The following is a 24646-nucleotide window of genomic DNA, read 5'->3' as shown; positions in this document are numbered from 1 at the left end:
TCACTTTTTATATTGTATTTTACATTGTTATGGTTTTTAGTTTGCTATGTTTAGATAATCCTTAAGCATAATGTCAATTTAGGCAATGGTTTGTGAGGATAATGACCTTGAAGTTAGTAATGTCATGTTGGGGGGTCAGTTTACTATAGCCGTAGTTATCCCCTATTTAACTACTCAATTGATCAGCCCTGTCTATTTTAACAAGATTCCAAATCATTATACATCACTTTGATTAACTAACTAATTAATAACTACTTATCTCATTTTCAGTAAAATATGTGTTTAAACAACTAAGTAATTTTTAACATTCAAAAGTTATAATTAACATAAAAAATGCATCTGAGTTCTTCAAAAAACACTTTTAAATATGTCAATATGTTTTAATTTGCAGATACAGTATTAATATTCAGTTTTTTTAAAATATAGAATTCAAGTTCTTTATTAATAAAATATAGATTTTCATGGGGGGGTCAACATACCATAGGATTTGGACCCCGGGTTCAACATACCATATGTTGACCCCGAGGTCACCTCACCACGGGGTCAAAATCCTATACCACACCAGCACATGATTTTTGTTTGGAACTTTCAAACTTCTGACCATCCAAAAGATGCATTTTTTTCTTTTGAACTGTTAATAATAACAATGTGGAAACAATTAGGGATGTAACGATATCCAAATCTCACGGCACGATTTTATCACGATATGCATCTTATGCTACGATATTTATTATATATATGTTGAAGAGGCTAATATAATTGTAGATGGGACACTTTTTTTGTTTTTAAAATACCTTGACAACATTTTGGTATGAATTATTTCCATCATAATCCCAAGAATTCAAGTAAAAATCATATCTCTTCATGTTTTCTGCATTGAAATTAATCATGGGATATGTGGTTTCCGATGTTTATAAGCTGTTGCTACTATAAAACCATGCATTTAATCAAAGAAACTTGTAATTCTCTTGATATATTATTTTGATGATACGATTTCACAACATTTCGGTTATTGTTACATCCCTCGAAACAGTGCTTTATATTTGATCTTTCTAAAACCGATGCACAGGCCATGGTCGATGCCAGTGGCAAATTTTCTTCTTCCAGCTTTGATCGATGATTGATTGATGATTTGATGACGGTTTTTAACTTAAAGCCCATCTGGAATCCTGGCGCCATGCCTGCGACAAACACTCACACATGCCATATTCATACTAGGCGAGGTGGGTGAAGTGTCTTGCTTAAGGACACGATGACAAAACGTGGTCTGGACAGGAATCGATCCTCTGACTTTCAGGTTCACTGCTCTAACCACTGAGCCACTGTTGCCCCAGTGAATAAAACTAAATTCAGCTGTACTGTACTTTTTATTTAATTAAGGGTTTCTCTGTGGTTGGTGTGGGCCATTTGACAATACAGTACAGTCATATCACCTACTATTTGGAAATTAAATTAATTTATGATGCATCGCTAGAGGCTTGTTGGATCTATTTGATTGGAATTTGATTTGAGGTGTGTCTTTGTCATAAACAGCTGGAACTGTTCATAGTAAATCTGTCCTCCTGCAGATGTGAGGCTGTCATCTCCCATAAGCTCAAACAGAAAGGCTTTAGTCTACCACTGTCTGTTTACCACCAGAAGATGATAGATGGTTATGAAAACATTTTATAGTTTCGTGATCTTTGTTTGGGAGCCGAATAAAGAGAGGAATTTGTTTGTCTGAAACCACTTTGGCGTTTCACAACACACACACACGCACCTGCCTAAACTCAGACGGCCACAACTCCACACTGGAGCTGCAGCTACAATTACGGAGAAATTAGGGACAATTATACACAATCAAATGTTATGGGAAAGATGACGAGAAGAGGTTGAAAATTGTCAAACATTAAGCAGCTTTGATTTTAAAGTTTGTACCGCTGTAAAAAGTTCATTGTAGATTGTCCCTGTAATCATGAATTCATCTTCTGTAATCTGTTTATTGATTTGATTTGGGAGGGGGATTTCTGTAATTCTTATACAGTAAGTAGCGCAGAAATCTGTTTATGTAAAGTAAATCAAATTATTGTTGTTAGTATTTCACCTGCTTGTCGTAATGGAGATGTTATTGCTTTGCTTTAAATGTTCCAAAGAGTGGCATTAAATGTATCCATCTTGCATCGATTTGGAAATGTGATTTTATTGCCCAAAAATACTGGTGTTTTTTATGCTTTTGTCAGTTTTTTTTGCTATTTTGTCCATAAATAAATGCCTATTCCTAATATATATTCCACATTCGTAAAGCTCAGATTAGTTTAGTTTAACTTGAGTAACAGAGCTCCAGACAGAGCAGTGCCTCCAGTTAGCTTCACATTAGAAAAGTTCCATAGTCCATCTTTAAAGAGTCATTCAGTACCGTATTTTTCGGACTGTAAGGCGCACTTAAAATCCTTGAATTTTCTCAAAAATCTACAATGCGCCTTATGTATTAATTTTGGTTGTGCTTACTGACCTCAGACCGATTTTATGTATGACTTTGGTGAACTATGGAGCCGCTCCATTTGATGGATTGTTGGAGCATTACAGCTACCGCAGTCAAGAGCTTCGTGAAATAAGAGCGAGCTGTTTTTTCAGAGCTAGTTTATGCAAATTAGCCATGTGATTTTAAGTTTTGTTTCTGTAAAACGTAAACAAATGTGAAAAGCTGCATCAAACACATTATTACTCAATGTATATTTGAGTCCTCGTTGGAAAAAAGTCTTAAGTCTCAAGTGTCGTCTGTTTGATTTGCGTAATGCACCTTACAATCCGGTGCATCTGATGTATGAAAATAGACGAGAGAATTCATCATTATTGATATTGCGCCTTATAGTCCGAAAAATAAGGTAATACTAATTGTTCAGAGAGACACGATCACTCAGTCAACAATAAAATATCCTCATTAATGTTCAATAATGGTCACAAACTTATTTTGTGATTTAAGAATAATGACTATAATGACTATATTGACTTGATCTGTGAAAGATTTGCCACTTTTAAAGTATGGGTCCCCAGAAAAAAAGTTTGGGAAACACTGTTCCAAAGTATGGCATTAAATGTGATCATCTTGGGTCGATTTTAAAATGTGATTTTATTGCCCAGAAATACAGGTGTTTGCTATTTTGTCCATAAATAATATATTCCACATTTGTAAATCTCAGATTACAGTCTAAGATGAGTAACAGAGCTTCAGACAGAGCAGTGCCTCCAGTTAGCTTCACATCAGAAAAGTTCCATAGTCCATCTTAAAGAGTCAGTTACAAAAGTCTTCCCAATACACACGAATGAACTGATCAAATGAAAAGTAATGCATTTTTTCTGATAATAGTTGACTATTTAAAGTACTCTAATCCAGATTTCTCAGTAATAATATTTTTGTCTTTTGCAGGACTCTGAGTCGTTGGACCGGTGCCTGCAGACGGCGCTGTCCGCTCTGTACCCGCCGTTCGAGGCCACGTCGCCCACCGTCCTCTGTCAGGTCCTCAGTGTGGTGGAGCGCTGTTACCGCGGAGACGGACTACGCTACCTGCTGCACTTCCTGCTACCGGCCAAACAGTTTCTGCAGAGCCTCCAGCAAGATGCCTGTGTGAGTATCAACGCAGAAGGAGGCAAAATGGCAAAAAAAATCGAATATAACAATTTTCTAAGAGTCATATGATTTTGATTTGAACACAGTTTTGTACTTAAAGGTCCTATATTACGCAAAACTGACTCTCGAGAGCTTTAAGCCATGTTAGAATGCTGTTACCTCTTAAATAATAAACTCGGAGTTGTGTTTTGTTTCATTCACACATATTTGAGTAACCCTTTAATATTAGTCTGTCTACATTTCCAAAACTCAAAAGTCTGTGTGTGAATGAAAAAAACACAGCTCCAGGTCAGTTTTTGATGAGGAAAAAACATTATAACACACATGCGGTATGACCAAGGAATTTACCTGCATTTTGCCAGGACAGGGTCATGATTCATCAGACAGTTTCACTTCGTGGAAACCGTCTGACCTCGCAGCGTTAGGATTCGTTCGCTTGATGGTAGGCGGGTACTTTTTTATTTAACCAATCTCTGCTGTTTGGTCGTGACGTATGTAATGCTCCGAATCCCGTAGGAAGAAGGACAATAACGTCTTTCCCCTTGATAAAATTCACCAAACACTCTCTTTATTCTGGCTTTAAATCCTCGATCTCAGGAATTGTTGCCAACACAGAATGTATGTCTTCGTCTACATCCATCTCGACCGCTTTGTTTACTGTTGTGCTGTTCCACAAAAGGGACCCAGACAGACGCTTGAGTTTGACGTCATGGCTTCACAGCTCTTCTCTGATCGGGCCAGTCTACAACTTCTGCGGTTCTTGCAAACTGTCTAGTGTATTCTGATTCCTGACCTAGTCACTGGAGAGAAATGAAATTGAGCAGAGGCACGAGGTGGCGCCGGCCTGGCTACATGTGTGAACGAAACCAGAACTGATTTTCCTGATTTCTCTTCACGGATAAATTAACAGGAGTATAACTAGAAAATTGCCAGTACCACAGCTGGTTTTCTTTCTTCATAACCAAGGAAACTTTGCGCTTTCCTTGGTTATTACTTTAGTTTCTTGGTTAGAAATAATGATATGACTCTGTTTTGTTTTTGTTTTTTTTGCCCACTTCTTCCTCAGCAAAACCCTCAATAACAAACAAACTTTTAATTCTAACTACCTCTACCTTTAGACTCTTTAAACTTCTACTATCTACACATACAGAGCCACAGAGGAAATGTGCGGTGTGGCTTTCTGAAGGCTAAGATTAAAATACCCTTTAGGTTAAGATTAAAATACACTTTGGTGTTCCTCTAGCCTTGCATGCAGTGCCCGGGGACCCATCTCCAGATCGAGACTTGGTCAGGACTAACTTAGCTGGGAGATTTGACTTATTGTGCATGTTTAGGTTGGAGAAAACCCATGTAGATACGAGGAGAAACGTGCAAACTCCACACAGAAAAGCACTTGATTAGATGGAATATTATTTAAAGGTCTTATATTACGCTAAATTGACTCTTGTGAACTTTAAAGGTTGAATAGAGGATTTTCCAAGGAACGAGAAATCCAGCGACTGTTTGTCCTTTTTCAAATGTTGCGCATGCGTGAAACCACCCCCCCTCCCCTACAGCTCCTACGTAGAAACGCCTCCTCCCGCCTCCTCTTTACGCCAGAAACAGGTTTGTTTACAGCCGGTGCGCTGCACATGACTTGTAAACAACTAACTACAGTGTTGGTTAGGCAAGACGGAGAAGTGAGGAGCGGGGGGAGGGGGTGTGCGGAAATTTCGTTTGCGGACGAGAAGTGAGGAGCAGGGAGAAGAGCGGAGCAGGGAGCAGGAAGAAGAGAGAGGAGAGGGGAGCGGTGCGCGGAGATTCCGTGCCCGGAGAAGTGAGGAGCAGGGGGAAGAGCGGATCGGGCAGCGGGAAGAGGAGCAGGAAAGGAGTGCAGAGAAGAGTGCGCGGAGATTCAGTGCGAATGAACTAGCTACAACATGCAGCAGCAAGCGGACTCTTTCTTTGCCTTGAAAATTACGTTTTCAGACATAGGATATCGCTTTCGTGTCCTGAAAAACGTTTGACTAGCTCTTGGAAATAAAGTACGTTTTCATAATAAGCAGAAGTGACCTGTCCAGGAGTAATTTGTGGACCAGTGCGTCAGTCTTTAGACCCTGCGTCTGCTTCAGTCGCGCCATCGCTGGAATGAATCTCCACAAGAATCACCTTAGTTTGGCTTCGCTGCTTTTCCCCTTGTCTTCTTCTTTCAGCGACCTCAAAAACGGACTTTCTTTTGCGGCGAACTGCTCCTGGATTCTTGTCGCCATTGCAACAAACTTTGTGCGAACTGCGAGGAAGATATAGGTCAAAAAAAGCCGCTAAGAACTGTTGCGTTGGTGGAGTAAACAGCGTCTGTGCGTCTTGCGTCTGTGGACTGCGTGACAGTCGTACGTAAACCACGTACCGGCGGCGCGCAGGCAAGTCAGTTACACTAGAAACGTAGGGAGATTGATTGACAGCCTGTCAGCTCACAGATAACGAGGCAGTGTCGTTATCTATTGGCAAATGTTTAGCCCCACCACGTCCAGAGTTGATGAATTTTTATTCTCTTTTTTTTGGTCATCATAATTACAAGGCTACTGCACCTCTATAATCTATCATTGACAACTTGAAACAAAAAAAAATCCTCCATACAACCTTTAAGCCATGTTAGTTATTAGTCCTCTGTTCCACCTTGTGATGTCATGAAGCTGTAGTTTTCAAGTTAACAGCTGCCTTTTTACCTTTACATTTCTACCTTTTTATTCCTTATTTCTTTTTATTTATTTATTATAATTACTTGAATTGTTTAGGTCATTGTCAATTTTTGTCTGCCTTTTGTGTTTTTATTTTTTTGCTTTTTGTATTGTTCTTTGTGGCTCGTACTGCACTTTGTAACCTTGTTTTTTAAAAGTTCTAATGTTATTATTATTATTTAGCTCAGTAGAAATTGATGAGTCAAGACCTGAAATTATCCAGATGATTCTAGTGAAGATGTATGAAGTTTAAAAACACGGTGGAGCACTTGTATTAAAGTTAAAAAATGCAGGTTTGTGTGTTAAACATGCGTGAACGAACCAAAACACAACTCCAATTATGTTTGTGATGTGTAAATAACATTATAACACAGATTAGGACCGTTTAAATATTGATCTTCCAAACAGTCTTTTGTGTGTTTTTGTCTTCGCGTGTTTGTCCGTCAGACAGGTGTAGGCTCCAGTCTCAGTCAACGCATTAGTGGTTCCTCGTGTTCACCTCTGCAGACGAATCAGGTCAAACCCCAGACGCTAAACTGAGTCGGCGCACTTGAGTAACGTGATCCGTGTGTGCACTGTTATCACCGCTGCTGTAAATGTGTTTATATCACACACACACACACACGCAGAGTCTATGAAGCAAGGTGCACCGGGCAGACGCGACCAGAGACCTACACGCTCAGCAAAAACAATTAAAATGCACATTATACGTCGTTAAAATCATTATATTAAAGAGCACATGTCACGCTACTTTCTGATCTGTGTTATAATGTTGTTTCCTCATCAAAAACAGACCTGGAGTTGTGTTTTGTTTCATTCACACAAGTTTCACTGAGTTCTTTTCTCACTAGAAATATTTGGATAATTTTAGCTCTGAAATTACTAGGGGTGTAACGATTTCCAGGTCTCATGATACGATATTGTCTCGGTTTGAACTAGGGATGGGCATGATTAGTCGATTAATCGATAATTGATCATTAAGAATTTCATCCATTAGGTTCATTTTAATCCACAAACCGAATGTAGGTTGCTGTGCGTAGCGTAGTGTGACCAAACAGGTCCGTACATGTCGGTCAGCCTACAACGTACTGAAGTGCAAATGCGAACGATGTGCAACGATGACTTGTACAAGAAATTCCACGCTTTCCGTTGCGTTTGGGACAAGTGTGAGTCCATGTGAACAGTGAACAAAGCAGCACATATGTTTCTGTGTCCAGTGGGAAAAGCTTTACCAGGTGAGAGTCGCGCAATGTCGATGATGAGTCCCCACCTCCCTCCCCCCGTACGATGTCCTGGTTTTGACAAACGCAAATATGGTCACACTAACCTGTATTCCACTGAATCATGTCTTTTAAGAAGTTGAACCGCATCAGCGACACAAGAGCTGTAGTTTTATCTTCTCTTAGTTTATGCAAATTAGCGATGCAGTTTTAAGTTTCGTTTCTGTGAGAGTTGTACAAAACTGAATTAAACACATAATGTCAAACGGATTGATGTGGCTCTAGAGTCATTACAGTTTATTTGTCCTGAAGTTGAATTTATTTATGCAGATTAGTAGTGCAGATAGTAATAATAATGATGATCATTTTAGTATAAAAACGTTAATGATTAATTGATAATCGATCGTTAATTCTTCCGACGATCGATTAAGAAAATTTCATCGAATGCTCATCCCTAGTTTGAACCTCACGCTACGATATTTATTGCGATATCGTGGGAAAGCTCACGATTAGGGATGTAACAATGTCCAAATCTCTTGGTACAATATTTTCATGATATACATCTCACGGTACAATATTTATTGCAATATTTTGTGCTAAAAATGTTAATATGCGACTTTTTCCTCAAGACAAGACTTAATCCAAAGAATGAAGTTTAAAAGTGTTATTTCTTCTTGTAGTCTATGTAGTTCCCTCTGTCTTTTTTTTTTAGCTATTGCTGCACCATAACTTATGAATCTATACTGGACTAAAAGTAAAATGTAGCTATTAACATGAAAACTACTGCTTCATGACATCACAAGGTGGAACAGAGCATTTTGAACTTTGGAGATGTAGACAGACAATAACAAAAAATAACGCAAGATTAGTCAATAATAAAAGATTACTCAAACATGTGTGGATGAAACAAAACACAACTCCAGGAATGTTTTTGAAGAGGTAACAATATAATAGCATCTTAAAGCTCATAAGAATGTAATGAATGAATGTAGGACTTTTAAAGCTTTTACTAAAAAAGAAAGTTTGTAATTTCTAATTAAAGTTTCTAAATGTTACTTATCTAACTTGCCTAATTTTGCACGATGGTTATGATTAGACTAATAAAAACGACACAATATCAAGACCTTTATTGAATTATCAGTCAATCAAACTTTATTTATAGAGCGCTTTTCATACAAAACAACACAAAGCTCTTGTGTGCATGTTTAAACTGTAAGAAGAATGTGTTCCTTGTGTGTAAAATGGTCTCTGCATTTCAGTGTTAATGACACAAGTAAATCTAGACACTGGCGTCAGATTTCAGCACTGATACTGAACAAAATTGCAGGATCAGATATCTGCTTCCAAATATCGATTCAGCCAGTATCCTGGTTGGACATATAAATTGATGTAATAAGCATATTTATTCATCATAGTCGGCTCAGAAAAATCCCACATTATACTGTTTTCTAATCTATGTTATAATGTTGTTTTTTCATCACAAACAGACCTGGAGTTGTGTTTTGTTTCATTCAGTCATGTTTAACACACAAACCTGCATATTTAGGCTGAGTTCTTCTTGTGATGTCATGTGGTAATACAGGAAGTGCTTCACTCCACACACCTTCAGCTGAAGATTGTCTTCTTTTTTTAAAGACAATACAGTAAAGTGTATTTTCTTTGTTGACATGTTTCGGCTGCTGCCATCTTCAGAACTGTCACTGGTGTTGGTGGTGACGTGTCGTGTATCAGCTGTTGTTACTTCCTGTAGTTGTGGTCAGACCTGATGGACCTGCAGGTCACTCAGACTGACCACGCCTCCCGTCGCCCATTGTGTCCCAGGTGTGTGAAAGGAGTAACGCTCCGTCATCAGGGTTAATCCTGTCCGTGCCTCGTTTCTTGATTTCACTGTCCTCCCTGATCCAGCGTTTGAACTTGTTGTTTTCCAATCCTTCACTAGAATCGTTTGGACAATTCAGCCCTGAAATTTCCAATCTCTACGAAACAAAAGGTAAAAAGAACTTGAAAACTACCACTGCATGACATCACAAGGTGGAACAGAGGCTTTGGAGATGTAGACAAACTAATAATAAAGTGTTACTCAAACGTGTGAATGAAACAAAACACAACTCCAGGTCTGTTTTTCATTAAATAACAGCATTCTAACATGGTTTAAAGCTCACAAGAGTCAATTTTGTGTAATACTGGACCTTTAAAGGAAATAAATGCAGTTTTGATCTTGGTCGATATCTGATAGCGACAGATACTTAAAGATATAATCCGTTTCCGAACTGAAAAGATAAATCTGTGCCTCCCAAAAGTCGAGGTATTCTGTTTTACATCTCACCGTTACTTCCTTTCTGTTCAACTTTTTTTCCACAAACTGTCACTTAACTGGTGTAAAACTATGATAAACGTTTTAGCGCAGGAACTGTCCCACCAACTCAAGGAAAAATAACATGAAAATCCGTCATCTGCACATTAAACTGTAGCCCCGAGATGTAAATATTTCACTAAAGTCTCCCAGTGGCCCGTGATTGAAAGACATGTTAAAACTGCAGCTGTGATTAAGGCTGCGCTCACACTTGTCCCGCTCCGGTCCTGGTTTGAGCCCACTTAAGTCCTGATGTTAGACCTGTTCTAGACCTGTTCTAGTCCTGGTTTAGTCCTGGTCTAGTTCTGGTCCAGTCCTGGTCTACGACTCCTGGTTTATACCTAGTTTAAATGGGTATGGGTCTAGTCCCAGTCTAGTCCTGGTCTTGGATTCTTGTCTTGGATTAGTCGTGGTCTACTCCCGGTTTAGTCCTGGTTTAGTCCTGGTCTAGTCCTGGTCTAGTCCTGGTTTAGTCGTAGTCTAGTCCTGGTTTAGTCGTGGCCTACTCTTGGTTTAGTCCTGGTTTACTCCTCTTCTAGTCCTGGTTTAGTCCTAGTCTAGTCCTGGTTTAGTCCTAGTCTAGTCCCGGTTTAGTCTTAGTTTAGTTGTGATTAACTCCTGGTTTAGTCCTGGTTCAATTCAGGTCTAGTCCTGGTCTAGTCCTTGTCTACTCCTGGTTTAGTCCTGGTCTAGTCCTGGAGTAGTCCTATTCCTGGTCTAGTCCTGCTTTAGTCCTGGTTTAGCCCTGGTTTAGTCCAGGTCTAGCCCAGGTCTAATCCTGGTTTAGTTGTGGTCTAGTTCTTGTCTTGTCCTGGTCTAATCCTGGTTTAGTTGTGGTCTAGTCCTGGCTTGGTTGAGGTCTACTCCTGGCTTAGTCCTGGAGTAGTCCTCTTCCTGGTCTAGCCCCGGTTTAGTCCTGGTTCGCTGGTCTACTCCTGGTTTAGCCCTGGCTCAGTCCTGGTTTAGTCCTAGTTTAGTCCTGGTCTTGTCTTGGTCTACTCCTCCTGGTTTAGACCTGATTTAGAACTGGTTCAAACCTGGTTTAGTCCAAGTTTAGTCCTGGTCTTGTCTTGGTCTAGTCCTGGTCCAGTCTTGGTCTACTCCTCCTGGTTTAGACCTGATTTAGAACTGGTTTAAACCTGGTTTAGTCCTGGTTTAGTCCCAGTCTAGTTCTGGAGTAGTCCTATTCCTGGTTTAGTCCTGGTCCTAGTCTTGCTTAAGTCCTGGTCTAGTCCCAGTTTAGTCTTGATATACTGGTCTAGTCCTGGTCTAGTCCTGGTCTAGTCCTGGTCTAGTCCTGGTCTAGTCCTGGTTTAGTCCTGGTTTAGCCCTCCTGGTTTAGACCTGATTTAGAACTGATCTAGTCCTGGTCTAGTCCTAGTCTAGTCCTGGTTTAGTAATTTTTTTGAACTGTACCCTCCTTTTTGTGAAGAATAATAAACGGAGAAACTACAAATATTTCTACTTTTGTCCCAATTAGAGTAAAATCATCGCCACTTTTCCATTTTTCCAAACATAATTACTCCAAATCTCTTTTCCCTGAACACATTTTTAATCGATGAACGTGTGTAAACCGAGTCCGAGAAATAGTTTAATATGTTTTTACCTTTAATACTCGTGGATAAAGTGGATCGAGGAGGAAGATTAGGGCAGGATTTCTTTCACACTCTGTACCTGTTTGTCTGATGTAACATGTTTGGAAAAGCTTTGAGTTAGATTACAGGGCTGAGTTGTGTTTAGAGTGATTCAGACTCTCACTGATTAGTCAACACTCCCTCCTTCCCTCCCTCTTTCTCTCCGTTTGTCTCTCTCTCTCTTCTTTTTCTCTCTCTCTCTCTCTCTTCCTCGCTTTCATTCTTGTTTCTCTGGTTTAGAGGGAAACACTCATCTACTGTCTTGCCGCCGCTCTCCCGTCTTCCCTCTCTCCTCTCTTTCTTTCTATGTCTCTCCTTCCCCTCTTGTTTCTCTTTCTCTCTTTTTTCTCTTCCTCTCTCTCTCTCCCTCTCTTTCCTTTATCTTTCTCCCATCTCTCCTGGCCTCCCTCTCCTCTCTTTCTCTCTCTCTTCTCTTTCCCTCTCTCATTGTCCTCCTTTTTTCTCTCTCATCCCTTTCCTCCTTTCTGCATCTCTCATGTTCTCTTGTTTCTCTTCACCCCCACCTCTCTTTTCTCCTCTCTTTCTCTTTCACCTCTATTTCTCTTTCTGATCTCTCTTGTTTTCTTATTTCTCTTCACTCCCTCCTCTCTCTCTTTACTTCTCTCTCTCTTCTCTGTCTCTTTCTCTCTCCTCTCTGTCATCTTTCCTCCTTTCTATATTTCACTTGTTCTCATGTTTCTCTTCACCTCCACTTCTCTCTCTTCTTCCTCTTCTACTCCCTCTCTCTCTCACTCACTCTCTCTCATTTTCTTTCTCTCTAACTCTCTTTCCTCTTTCTCTTCTCTCTCCTTTCTATATTTCTCTTGTTCCTCCCTCTCTTTATCCCACATCATCTCTCTCTCTCTGTCTGTCTCTCTTTCCTTCTATAACGCTTTCTTTCTCTCCTCTTTCTTCTCTTCACCCCCACCTCTCTCTCTTTACCCCACATCTCTCTCTCTTCCTCCCCTCTCTTTTTCTTTCTCTCTAACTCTTGAACCCTCGCTCTCTCTCTCTCTCTCTCCTCTGTCTCATTTCTCTCCTCCTTTCTATATTTCCCTTGTTCACTTGTTTCTCTTCACCCCCACTTCTCTCTTTACCCCACATCGCTCTTCCTCTTTTCTCCTTCTCTTTCTGTCTCTCTCTTTTTCTCTCTAACTCTTTCTGTCTAATTTCTCCTCTCTACATTTCTCTTGTTCTCTTGTTTTTCTTCACCCCCTTGTCTCTCTGTCTCACTTATTTCTCTCTCCACCACCCCGCTCTCTCTCTCTTCCTCCTCTCTTCTCTCTTCTCTCTTCTCTCTCTCTCTTCTCTCCAGTCCCAGGTCTAGTCGATTCTTGCCCGCTGAACCCTTCGCGTATTTGCGGCGTGTGTCATGTTTGGATAAGGCGACTGGTTCGATCGTTGCTCACCTGAAGGAGTGGCTCTGGCACACGTGAAAAACTCCGGTGACAAACACGAGCAGAGGAGGCTGAAGAAAAAAGTTATTGTTCCAAATGTTTGACTCAGTTACCAGTACAACCAAAGTGAAAACCACAACCTGTGTTTTTATTGCGCCAGTCGACATAATGACTAATTTATACGACGGCATGAATACACTAGTGCGCAACCATTCACCTTAAAAGAATGTGCTGTGATTAGGTGCTGACTTCTCAAAGGTTTTTTTTTTTTTTTTTTTTTTTTGTTACGCAAAATTGACTCTTATGAGGGTTACGACGTGTTAGAATGTGGTTACCTCAACAAAAACATACCTGCAGTTGTGTTTTGTTTGTTTGAGTAATCCTGTCTACATCTCCAAAGCTCAAAATGCAATGTCATGTCGTGGTAGTTTTCAAGTTAACAGCTACGTTTTGTCGTTTGTTCAGATAATCCAAATGATTCTAGTGAAGGTGCACGGTGTTTATAAAACAATGGAGCACTTCCTGAGTGTTTTCTGTTTGAGAGAAGAACTCAGTGTGTTAAATGTGTGAAGGAAACAAAACAAAACTCCAGATATGTTTGTGTTGAGAAAACATAATGACATAAATCTAAAATAGAGTGCCGTATTTTTCGGACTATAAATCGCTCCATGGTGTAAATTGCACCAGCCAAAAAAATGCATATTGAAGAAGAAAAAAAACATATAAGTCTCACCGGGCTATAAGTCACACTTTTTGGGGGAAATGTATTTTATAAAATCAGAGACCAGGGACTGACATTTCATCTTGAAAGGCAAGGTATAGTAATAGCAATAGAACAGGTTGTTATAGTTATCTGAATAATTATTTATATTTATATATTTTGCTACTTGCAGCTTGTAATCTGCAAAATATGATTTTATTTTTGGCGCCATTTGTGTTCAGTCTTCTCAGTCGTCTTTATAAGTTTGTTTAAATTGGTACAGAAGTAATGGTGCGATCGACTGACATGATACAGACAGGACAGAGGCTCTTTCTGCAGGAGACATGTGCAGTAGAGTGAAGTGACAGTGGTACAGGAGTAATAGGAGCAGCTGATACTGACACACAAACCTAGAGCCTCTCGCGGCTGTCAGTGTGACAATTTTAGTCCCACCGGAGGATAAGTCGCAGGAAACACCCAAACCATGAAAAAAAGTGCGACTTATAGTTCGAAAAATACAGTAATATAGACCTTTTAATACTATACTCTTTATTTTGGTGTTCCCCCGAAGAAACTGGGGGAAGTTTCTGGGGAGTAGGAAGTTTTTTTCGTTGTATTTTTAAATTGTATTTTTGTATTGTATTGTATTTTTGAATAAGGTGACTTGCTGCAACTAATGGCTTCTGTGTTAACATGGGCTAAATGTTTGTGTTAAATGGTTGATAGTTTGACACCTCTTAAGGACTGTAAACCAAATTTACCCATGGGTACAAATAAAGACGCCATAAACTTAGTAAATGGCGTATTTTTATAGAGCGCTTTTCCACTTTCAAGGCATTCAAGGCGCTCATTCACTCACTCATTCACACATTCATGCACCAATGTACACAGACACTGGGGGTGAGGTGGGATAAGTGTCTTGCCCAAGGACACAATGACAGCATTCATCTCTGGGAGCTGGAATTGCACTGCCAACCTGTGGGTCGATGGATCTGACCACTCAACCAGTGATGTTTATGTAGATAGCAGGAACCAAAACAGTGAAGACTAAGCGTACTAATCTAATTCTTTTTCTCTGTTCTCTCTTCTGCCCCCTAGCTGCCGTACTGTGGTCTGCTCTTCCGTCACGAGGGCTGGCCGCTGTGCCTCCACGAGAAGATAGTCGTCCAACTGTGCCACCTGGACCAACATCTGCTCCGGCCGGGCGACTTCTACTTCCTGGTCTCCCCTTCCTCTTCCCCCACCTCATCCTCCTCCTCCTCTTCTTCCTCATCGTCGTCGTCCGCCTCCTCCTCCCGTCGCAACTCCTCCCGTTCAGGCCCGCCCACCCCTCGCCTCCTCCTCTGCAGCATCTCCACGACCAGCCGACATGTGGAAGAGCAAGAGATACCGGAGCTAGCCCTGAGCTCTCTGTTTACGATGGCTTGGTTGGATTCGGTGAACAGGGATCGCGAGGAGAGGGGGGTGTCCAGAATGGAGAGACTCTTGCTTTCGGCGCACGGAGATGTTTTTAGGGTGCCCTGGGAGGATCTAGTCTACCCACAGTTTGTCAGTAGACCTAGATCTTCGTTAAAAGACGTAAAAGACTTCAGTTCGCCTTTAGAACCAGACACAATGCAAGAAAAGACTTTGTTAAGCACTTTGGGGCAAGGTAAAACGCCGTTGTCATGTACTGTCAGTCAATCAACTCCGAGCAGTGACGATTCAGACTCGGAAGGCGAATACGTGGAGCTGGCGGATTTGACGTTGCCCCGGTTTTCGCCGCAAAAAGGTTCGCTAACTCAACTGATCAGCCAGCAGCACAAAGCACGGACTAGCGCGCAAACTTCGGCGGACAAAAGAAAAGCGCAGCAAAACGTTCCAGCGAAATTTCAAAACACTCCAAAGCTCTTAACAGCAGCTTCAAAAGACTCATCCAGCTCATGTACGGATTCAAAACTCAATGATCCAAAGCCAATTCACGAAGAAAGCTGCTTTAAATTTGTCAGTGTGCCTGTTATTCTTACACCAGTCCCTCAACCTCGCGCTGTTGAGGTTTCCGTTAACGAAAAGAGTCCGACAGAAGCCACAAACGTGACCAAAAGCGCAAAACAAGTCGAAAAGAAAGTTTTAGAACCTGTAGCTGACGGTTTAGCGAATGTAGATTTGATCGAAGAAAGGAAAGACGGAGCGATTGCTAGTAAAAGTGTAGAGGAGGAAGCGGAGGTAGAGTCGATTGGAAGAAACGCTGGGGAGGACAGAGAGGTGGCGCTAGTTGAAAGAATCGAGACGCGGGATAAATACGAAAGAGAAGAGCAAGAGAGTGGACTTTTAGATCAAATCGAGGATCTAAATGTAGGAAAAACGCTTTGCACAGAGTTGGATAACGTAGATTTAAAAGACGCATGTATAGAAATTGAACTAACGCAAAAAACACGATCTGATTTCCACTCTGAAAACACAAATTTAGAGGAGATTAATCTTGAAAACAATACAGAAAGTGAATATTTTGATACCACAGAAAGCCAAAGTCTTGAGGATAACACGCTTGAGTCTGAAAACGGTAAACAGTATTGCAAAAGTACAGCTGAACCATCGGAAAAGGTCGAACCATCACTAGACGCGTACATCGACGACCAATTTCAAAAGCAGGGCGAAGAGTCACAATCGCGCATTATATATTTGGAAGCAACCGGTTGTGGGAGCTTTGAATTTTTTGACTCGCAAAGTGAAAAATGTGTTAACAAAATGGACGATTTTGGAGAGACAGACTTGCGGTTTTCAGAAATGGACGACTCGCAAGACGATTTAGTTGACGATTTCGTTCAGCTCATATCGGGCGACCAGTGTGAAATGGAAACGCAGTACCAGCTGTTTGAGATGAACATGCAACGTTTGAACGCGGAATTTGAGAACGCGCAAAAAACTCAAGACGAAATGTCTGAAACCAAGTCTGAGTTTGTAGAACCGGATGATTCGGATTTTGATTTGGAAAAAGAAAATGCCGAACAATCGGAAACGCAAGACATGGACTCAAAAGACTCTGATGAAATCATTTTGGATTTGGACAAAAGTGAAGAGAACTCACTTACTCAAACTGAAATCGAAACAAATCATGAAGAAGATGTGATTACTGATAAAACGCAATCTGAACTATGTAAAACTGAAGATGCTGTTAGTGAAAATGCTGAAAAAATGCCTGAATTTTCAAGCTTGGAAGTAGTCCATGAAATCGTTGATAGTCAGAAGACGGAAATTGAAATTGACGATATCCAACTAGATGAGCAAACAGAAATTCCTTATTCGGAAAGTTTAGAAGATCTGACTGAAAAACAGATTTGTGAAGTTGATGAAGAGGAGACAACAATTTTTGAAACAAAAATTTATTTTCCAGGTCTTGAAATGTCAAATGAACCAGACTTTGACGATCTTGAAATTAAAAATATTCTGTCTGAAATAGTGGACAAAGTTGAAAACGATGTGGAAACAAGCCAAACAGAAATGCAGAGTACAGATAAAACGCATTCATATTCTAGTGCTACGTTCTTAGAGGAGCAAATTGATCTTTTGGAGATGGAATTTAAATATTTGCAAAGTAAAATTTTGCAAAGAAACCACGAAGAATTGGAAGAAAAGCAAAGCTCCACGCAAGAAGACATGGCGACTGCAAGAAGTGAAGAAACAGCGACGCCAGACGGAGAAAGTGAACCAAAAAACGTTGAAAATGTTTTGAGTTTTGAAGAAGAAATATTGCAAGTTGAAGATCTGTCTAGCAAGAAATCCGTTGAAGACGATAAAGCGGATTTACAAAACGAAACTGAAAGTCCACAAGGGAAGGAAGAGGTTGAGTTTCCACAACCTAATGATTCCAAAATACAAGACGGTAATAACAACGAATCCAAACTATACTCAGACAACGCACTTAAACTGGACACAATTTTTGAACTTCCGGAAAATCAGGAGTTAAAATCGTCTCAGGAAATACCAGAAAGAGTTGAAGATTCAAGCGTTTTAGACCAACCAGAAGTTCAGAGCACAGTTTCAGATAAAGAAGCAGAAACACCCTTGGATACAACTCCTTGCTTAAATTCTGAGATTGCTGTGACTGTAAACGCAAAAACTGAGCACTTATTGTCAAATCTGGACGAAATCGCTGAATCTTCGGAAAAATCTTCTCTAGAAACGCCAGAGACTGTTGACGTTGAAAGCGTTTCGGACCAACCAGGAGTTAAAAACGGCGATTCGCAAATTCAGGAAGCGACATCACCCGTGGATATCCAAACTCCTTGTTTACCTTCTCAAATATCCAATATGGAAAATAACAAAAATGGGAAAACTGAGCACTTATTGTCAAATTTAGACATAATTGAGGACAAAAACGAAAAAATCCAAAAGGAAAACTGTGAAGCGCCTGTAACGTCCAACATTGTTAAGGTAGAAGAAGCAAAACCAGTTATGATTTTGCCAGAAAGCGGACTTAAAAATGAAGATTCGAAGAAAGAAGATAAGCTGGATTTAAAACTTACAAACTCTGAATCGTTTGAGCATCAAAACGGGCAAGTTGAGAGTCCAAAAGTGCAGCAAATAAACTTACAAGAGCCAGTCAATGGACCTAAAGTGAAGACGGAAGAAACTAAAGCTGTTGTTGAGTCACGGAAAGGACGTAATACTAACAAAGTTCCCACTGAAGGTACAGAATCAGTGTCTAGTCCACCCCTCCCCCTTCTGCTACTCCTCCTCCAGAATCGTTCCTATTCTCTACCTCCTCCTCTTCCTCCTCTCCTCTTTTATAATAACAAACATTTATTCTGTTATATATGAGCTAAAGATCCTATAACTACAGTCTTCGTCTTCAAACTAAATAACTGTCTCCTTTTTCTCACTATACGTAATCAATACAACCTAACCTCTTTTGTGAATTTGTAAAACAGTAAGAAAAAAATATATATAGTGCAGGTGAATCCGTGTGTCATTCGTAAAAAAAATTTTCAAAATAAAACCAAAAATAAGAAAACGACGATTAAAAAAAACAACAATTTTCTTTATTATTTGTTTCCAAAACCAAAATGTTTCCCGTTTCCGTGACTTAAATTGCAATGCCGGACCTAAACAGGACTGAACCAGGACTGATCCCAGGACTAAAACTGAACTTAACCAGGACTAAACTAGGACTAAAACCGATCTTAACCATTACTGAACCAGGACTAAACCAGGACTGAACCAGGACTAAACCAAGACTGAACCAGGATTGAACCAGGACTGAAGCAAATCTAAACCTGGACTAAACCAGGACTAAACCGGTCTCAGTCCTCGTCTCAGTCCTGGCCTCAGTCCTGGCCTCAGTCCCAGTCTGGTCCCAGATCTGGTCCCGGTCCTGGTCTGTTCCAGTCTGGTCCCGATCTCAGTCCCGGTCTCAGTCCTGGTTCTGGTCCTGGTCTCAGTCCTGGTTCTGGTCCTGGTCTCAGTCCTGGTCTAATCCTGGTCTAATCCTGGTCTAATCCCGGTCTGGTCCCGGTCTGGTCCCGGTCTGGTCCCGGTCTGGTCCCGGTCTGGTCTGGTTCTGGTCCTGGTCTCCGGGCCCGTCCCGACATTCAGTCCTGGTTCAGTCCTGGTTTAGTCCTGGTTTAGTCCTGGTTTAGTCCATATGCGGCGGAAATGTCCAGCTTTGCAGTTTAAGTCACGGAAACAGGAAACGTCCGTTATCCGTTTTTTCCATTATTCATTTAAACACAAAATCAAAAAGTTTAGTTTTGGAGACAAATAATAAAGAAATTGTTGTTTTTTGATTTTCTTATTTTTGGTTTTATTTTGAAAAACAAATGAACGAATGATACACGGATTCAGGTTTATTAGTTTATTAATTAATTAACAAATGTATATGTATTGTCAAAGTATTCACCTCTCCTTTTTTTTACCCCTGATTTAGTCCACTTTTAGTCTGGGTTTGTCTGAAAATGATCATAACTTCTCTGGTGGAGGGTCCCTCACCTGCTTGTTTCTATGGAGATGTCATAGCTCTGCCTGGAATGTTCCGCAGTATGACTTTAAACAGCTCTACTTTACATTTATTAAATTACAGGTGGTTTTATCGCTCAAAAATACCTCAAGAAACAGGCATTTTTACTGTAAGCGGGTCGCCTCTCCACAGATCTGACCTGTAACTTGGTCTAGTTTGGTCTCCTTGAAGATAGAAAGGTTTAATGCCATACTGTGAAACATCAGCCTGAAAAGTTACACAGTGCAACTTTAAATCTGCAGCACTTTTCTGTTGGGAGGGTCTGTCATGGTCTTGTCTCCATAGATACATTATTGATTTTTATTAAATGGCATTAAACTTGATTATTTTGCCTCATTACAGGTTTTTATTACTTAAAATACCTTGAAAAACATGAATTCTTGCTTATTTAAGTTTTTATTTTCCACAATCTGTAACATTTCCATGGAGACAAGCAGGTGGCAGACCCCAGAAAAGCTGCATTGTACCTTTAAATATGTGTTTTGTTTTATGAAAGCTACATTTTTTTGTTTACTATATTAACTTTTTCTGTTCAGGTTCAAATGCTATTCACCCCAAACCTGGTCTGAGCAACGGTTCAGTCCCCAAATCTCCAGAAACTCCGTCTCCATCTGAACTGAACCCGTCTGCGCCTCTGCAGCTGTCCAAGTCTCCTCAGTCCAGGTTCAACAGGGTCCTGCTCAGCTCCGGAGTCCTCTGTCTGCCTGGTGAGATGTAGTGTTGAGACAAATATAGCATACATTAAACTTTTCATTTGGGTCATGTTACGTGGGCTTTAAAGAAATATTAGTTATATAGTTAGTTAGTTAGTTATATATAGTAATATTTCAGAAAGTGCTGGAGGTGGTTATGATCAATTTTAGATTATAGTTATGTTTATATGATGAAATCCAGTTCAAAATGACAAACAAAAGCCGGAGGTGTTCAATATAATGTTAAAGTCAAGTTATTATGCAAAATCACCTTTATAGAGCCTTTAAATAGGGTTGTCCCCTAGTTGACTCAATCCGGACTTGGACGTTATGTGCCCATCAGGTATCGGATAAATAATATATGTATATAACACACAGCACACAACAGTTTTGTTTGTTTTTTTTAAACCAAGAAGTGGGATTTGCTCAGGGACGTCCAGTTAGCGCGACTGTCTGTCCCAGCGCCTGTTGTACTAGAGGTGCACTTACGCTGGGACTTTTGGGCCGTGCCGTGCTTGGGTGCTGTTACCTGGGGTTCGGTGGCCCGTGTTCACACCTGCGCGGCCGATGGCGTCATCACATGGCGCTGTTTGTTTGCATGTTGCGCGGGGAGGGTGGAAACAGCGGCATGAAGCATCTATTGAGCGGTGGGACCGATGTTTCGGTGTGCTCTGCGGTGGGTTTGTGGAGATGGTGGCAGTGCAGGGGAGTGGGGGCGGTCGGGGGAGAGAGGCTGTGGGGCTTCTGTCATCTTGTTTTTATTTGGTAAGATCTTGTACTGTTTGGATTTCATAGACGAGCCTAAATGTTTCAAATGTAATGCACGGGCTTCCATATAATATCAAATATACAAACTCTAGATTGTGCAGAGTCGAGTCTCAGGTTCTGATCTGATTCTGGTCTGGTTCCTGTTTTGTCCAGTTCATTAAGTATTATATAAGTTACACATTCCAAGACCAGACGGTGGTAAAAATAAAGATTTTCAACAATGATGGTTTTTATACTAGAAATGTTTTTTAATAATGTTTTTAATTGTGTTTTGTTTGTCTTTTCGCAGGATCCAGAGACAGAGGTGGTCGAGCTGTTGTGACTGCAAACCTCAGAAGTCCACTGTGGACCAGTCCAGACTGTGACAGCGCTGAACTGCTGCAAGTCCTGCTCTACTACCTCTCCACTCTCAGGTAAAGAGCACAGCGATATGATCTCATTTAAAGGTGCATTGTGTAACTTTTCTGGTAGATGATATGCCACCTGCTTGTCTCCATGGAGATGTTATTACGGCATTACATATGTTTATTTCCATTGCGACTACAGGCCGAGTTACAGGTCAGAATCAGAAGACAGTTTGGAGGGATTTTTTGCAATAATAACACCTGTAATTGAGTACAAGTCAGAAAGGTTTAATGCCATACTTCGGAACATTCAGGAAAGTTACATATTTCACCTTTAAAAACATGTTTAGCTCTTTCTTTCTACTACTACTGGTCAGTTCTTTTTGCCTTCTCATTTTACATAATCTTACAATCTGGTTTCCCATAATCTGTAATAACTTTCCAATTTTTTATTTTTATTTTTTTCTAATTTAAGTTTTATTTTTGTCATTGTGTATATGATGCTAACACAGACAGTTTACATTTTACATACACAGTAAAATTTGCATAATAGTCTGATTTTGTACGTCTTTGTGTTGGAGCAGGAAGGAGGTACAAGCCCTGGGTCTGACGGTTTTGGTGGACGTCCGAAGAGCGCCCCCTGTGCCCGCTCTCTATAATGCGCTCCGCTCCCTGCAGGTGAGGCGCCGGCTGCTCGTCAATTAAAACGTCTAAACGGTTTATAGCAAAGTGAAAGAAATGCATTATCAAAACTCAAATTCCAGTGATACCGTTTTTATGTTCACAAGGCTCCAAATGTTTAAACTTAGAAACTGGGTCATTTGTTTTTCTTGTAATAAACACGCCATAACTGATAAGATTATAGTGATGTGGTTTGATGCTATTCACGCGGGGTTTAATTTAATTTTCTGCTCAAAAAGATTACAGACTTTCCCATCATCTGAACAATACCAAGAACTGGAAACGTTATTTGCTTCTTGGAAAAAAAAAAAAAAAAAGTTATGGTGTGAATTCACGGCAAAGGAGAAATTCAGTCAATTTGTTGAGTGGACAAAAGTTTCATTTCGTAGCTCATCCAAGGCACTTTTTCAGTTTGAACTGAGTCAGAACTGGGGTATGGACTTTAAAAACACAGTGGAGCCCCTCCTTTATTACCACATGACGTCAGACGGTGTTAAACATGTGTGAATGGAATCTATATATCATTCATTCATTTGTTTTTTAATATAAAACCAAAAATAAGAAAACGAAAAAGCAACTGTTTTCGTGACTTAAACTGCGATGCCGGACTTTTGCACCGGATACGGACTGAACCAGGACTAAAACAAGACTAAACCAGGTCCGGGACCAGACCACACTGGGACTGAGGCCGGGACTGAGGCCGGGACTGAGACCGGGACTGAGACCGGGACTTGAGACCGGGACTGAGACCGGGACTGAGACCGGGACTGAGACCGGGACTGAGACCGGGACTGAGACCGGGACTGAGACTGGCAACAGGACCAGGACTGAGACCAGGACTGAGACCAGGAACAGGACCAGGACTTAGACCAGGACTGAGACCGGGACCAGACTGGAACTGAGACCAAGACTGAGGCTGGGACCAGACCGGGACCAGACCGGGACCAGACCGGGACTGAGACCGGGACTGAGGCGGGACCGGGCCGGGACCGAGGCCGGGCCGGGCCGGGACCGAGGCCGGGACGAGGCCGGAGAGGCCGGGACCGAGGGGACCGGGCCGGGACCGAGGCCGGGACCGAGGCCGGGACCGAGGACGGGACTGAGGACGGGACCGAGGACGGGACTTAGACCAGGACTGAGACCGGGAACGGGACCAGGACTTAGACCAGGACCAGACTGGGACTGAGACTGGGACTGAGACTGGGACTGAGACTGGGACTGAGACTGGGACTGAGACTGGGACAAGACCAGGACTGAAGACGGTTTAGTCCTGGTTCAGTTCGTATGCGGCACAAAAGTCCGGTCACAGTTTAAGTCACGAAAACGGGAAACGGAAGTTATCTGTTTTTCCTGTATTCATTTAAAACTGAAAAAACAAATCATTATCTGTTTTTTCATTTCGGTTTTGGAGACAAATAATGAAGAAAATAGTTGTTTTTTCATTTCGTTATTTTTGGTTTTATGTTGAAAAACGAATGAATGAATGATACACGGATTGAATGAAACAAACTACAACTCCAGGTCTGTTTTTGAAGAGAAGAAACATTATAACAGATCAGAAAATACTGTAATATCGCACCTTTCTTTTAAATTCTGACATTCAACTTAATTTTCTCACGGTAAATATGAGAACAAATATGTGTGTAATGGAATGGAATGGAAAAAAAAGCTTTCTTCAGTTCTTCAGTACTACATGTCTAACCTGTTTAAATGCCCCAGTTCCTCCATTGAACTCTCAAAGAAAACATCTCATGAGATACTTTTTATTATTCACCAATGAGCTGTTGCCTTTAGGACATGGTCAAAAACTCAGTTAAACAGACTTATTGTTCCTTTTCAAACACTCTTTTTATATAACCTATTGTCAGATTGATAATATTGTGTTGTGTCGTGTTTGATTTTCTGGATTTTGTGGTGCCATTCATCCTGTTTGATCATTTGTATCTATCTAATACTTTTTTTTAAATTATTGTCTCTCGCTTATTGTTGTGTATCTTCCTTTTTTTCTTTTTTTTTTCAGGAGGGCACCCCAGGCTCTGTCCACTCTGTGCTGCTGTTAATTAATAAAGATTCACCGGTACGACTGGAGAAACCTCCTTATCTTCAGGTAATATTCCCAGAAAGCTTAAAACTATTTGTCTGTTTTTGTTGATCTAACATTTAGCATTATCTATGTACCGTATTTTCTGCACTATAGGGCGCAATTAAAAGCCTTTAATTTCATCAAAAAAAACAACTGCGTGCCTTACATATGAATTTATTGGGGTGTCTTAGTACGACTTTAGTAAACTACAAAGCCGCACCACTTGCAGCATTACGGCTCCCGTAGTCAGGAGCATCGCGGAGTAACATACTGTGATTCCTTTTAATATCAAAATGCACCTGTCAAGAGACACGCTTACAACGCCCACTTTAAACTCAAGGCTGTTATAAAGTTAAAGTGTGAGCTGCTTGGGAGCAGTGGATGAGAGAAGGTGAACACACATTCACCAAGACAGGGAGACGGCGCCGAGCGACTTGCGCCATGATCTGCCAACG

At 40.8% G+C, this 24646-nt stretch overlaps 1 protein-coding gene across 2 annotated transcripts in view; it reads left to right on the top strand.

Annotated features, from left to right (window-relative positions):
- Positions 1-24646, top strand: part of plekhg4 (pleckstrin homology domain containing, family G (with RhoGef domain) member 4) — a 221232-nt gene that overhangs the window by 64506 nt on the left and 132080 nt on the right. For both annotated transcript variants that reach the window (XM_055154495.1, XM_020931952.2), the window contains exons 2-7: positions 3407-3604; positions 14727-18297; positions 20160-20330; positions 21373-21496; positions 22012-22105; positions 24129-24215. In XM_055154495.1, coding sequence (XP_055010470.1) covers positions 3407-3604; positions 14727-18297; positions 20160-20330; positions 21373-21496; positions 22012-22105; positions 24129-24215 — 4245 coding nt within the window. The remainder of the gene's footprint in view (positions 1-3406; positions 3605-14726; positions 18298-20159; positions 20331-21372; positions 21497-22011; positions 22106-24128; positions 24216-24646) is intronic.

The sequence above is a fragment of the Boleophthalmus pectinirostris genome, unplaced genomic scaffold, assembly GCF_026225935.1.
Source record: "Boleophthalmus pectinirostris isolate CB_2022bp ecotype Guang Dong unplaced genomic scaffold, ASM2622593v1 HiC_scaffold_19, whole genome shotgun sequence".
Taxonomy (NCBI): domain Eukaryota; kingdom Metazoa; phylum Chordata; class Actinopteri; order Gobiiformes; family Gobiidae; genus Boleophthalmus; species Boleophthalmus pectinirostris.
Note: the sequence above shows the minus strand (reverse complement) of the source record. Positions and strands in the feature narration are given on the sequence as shown.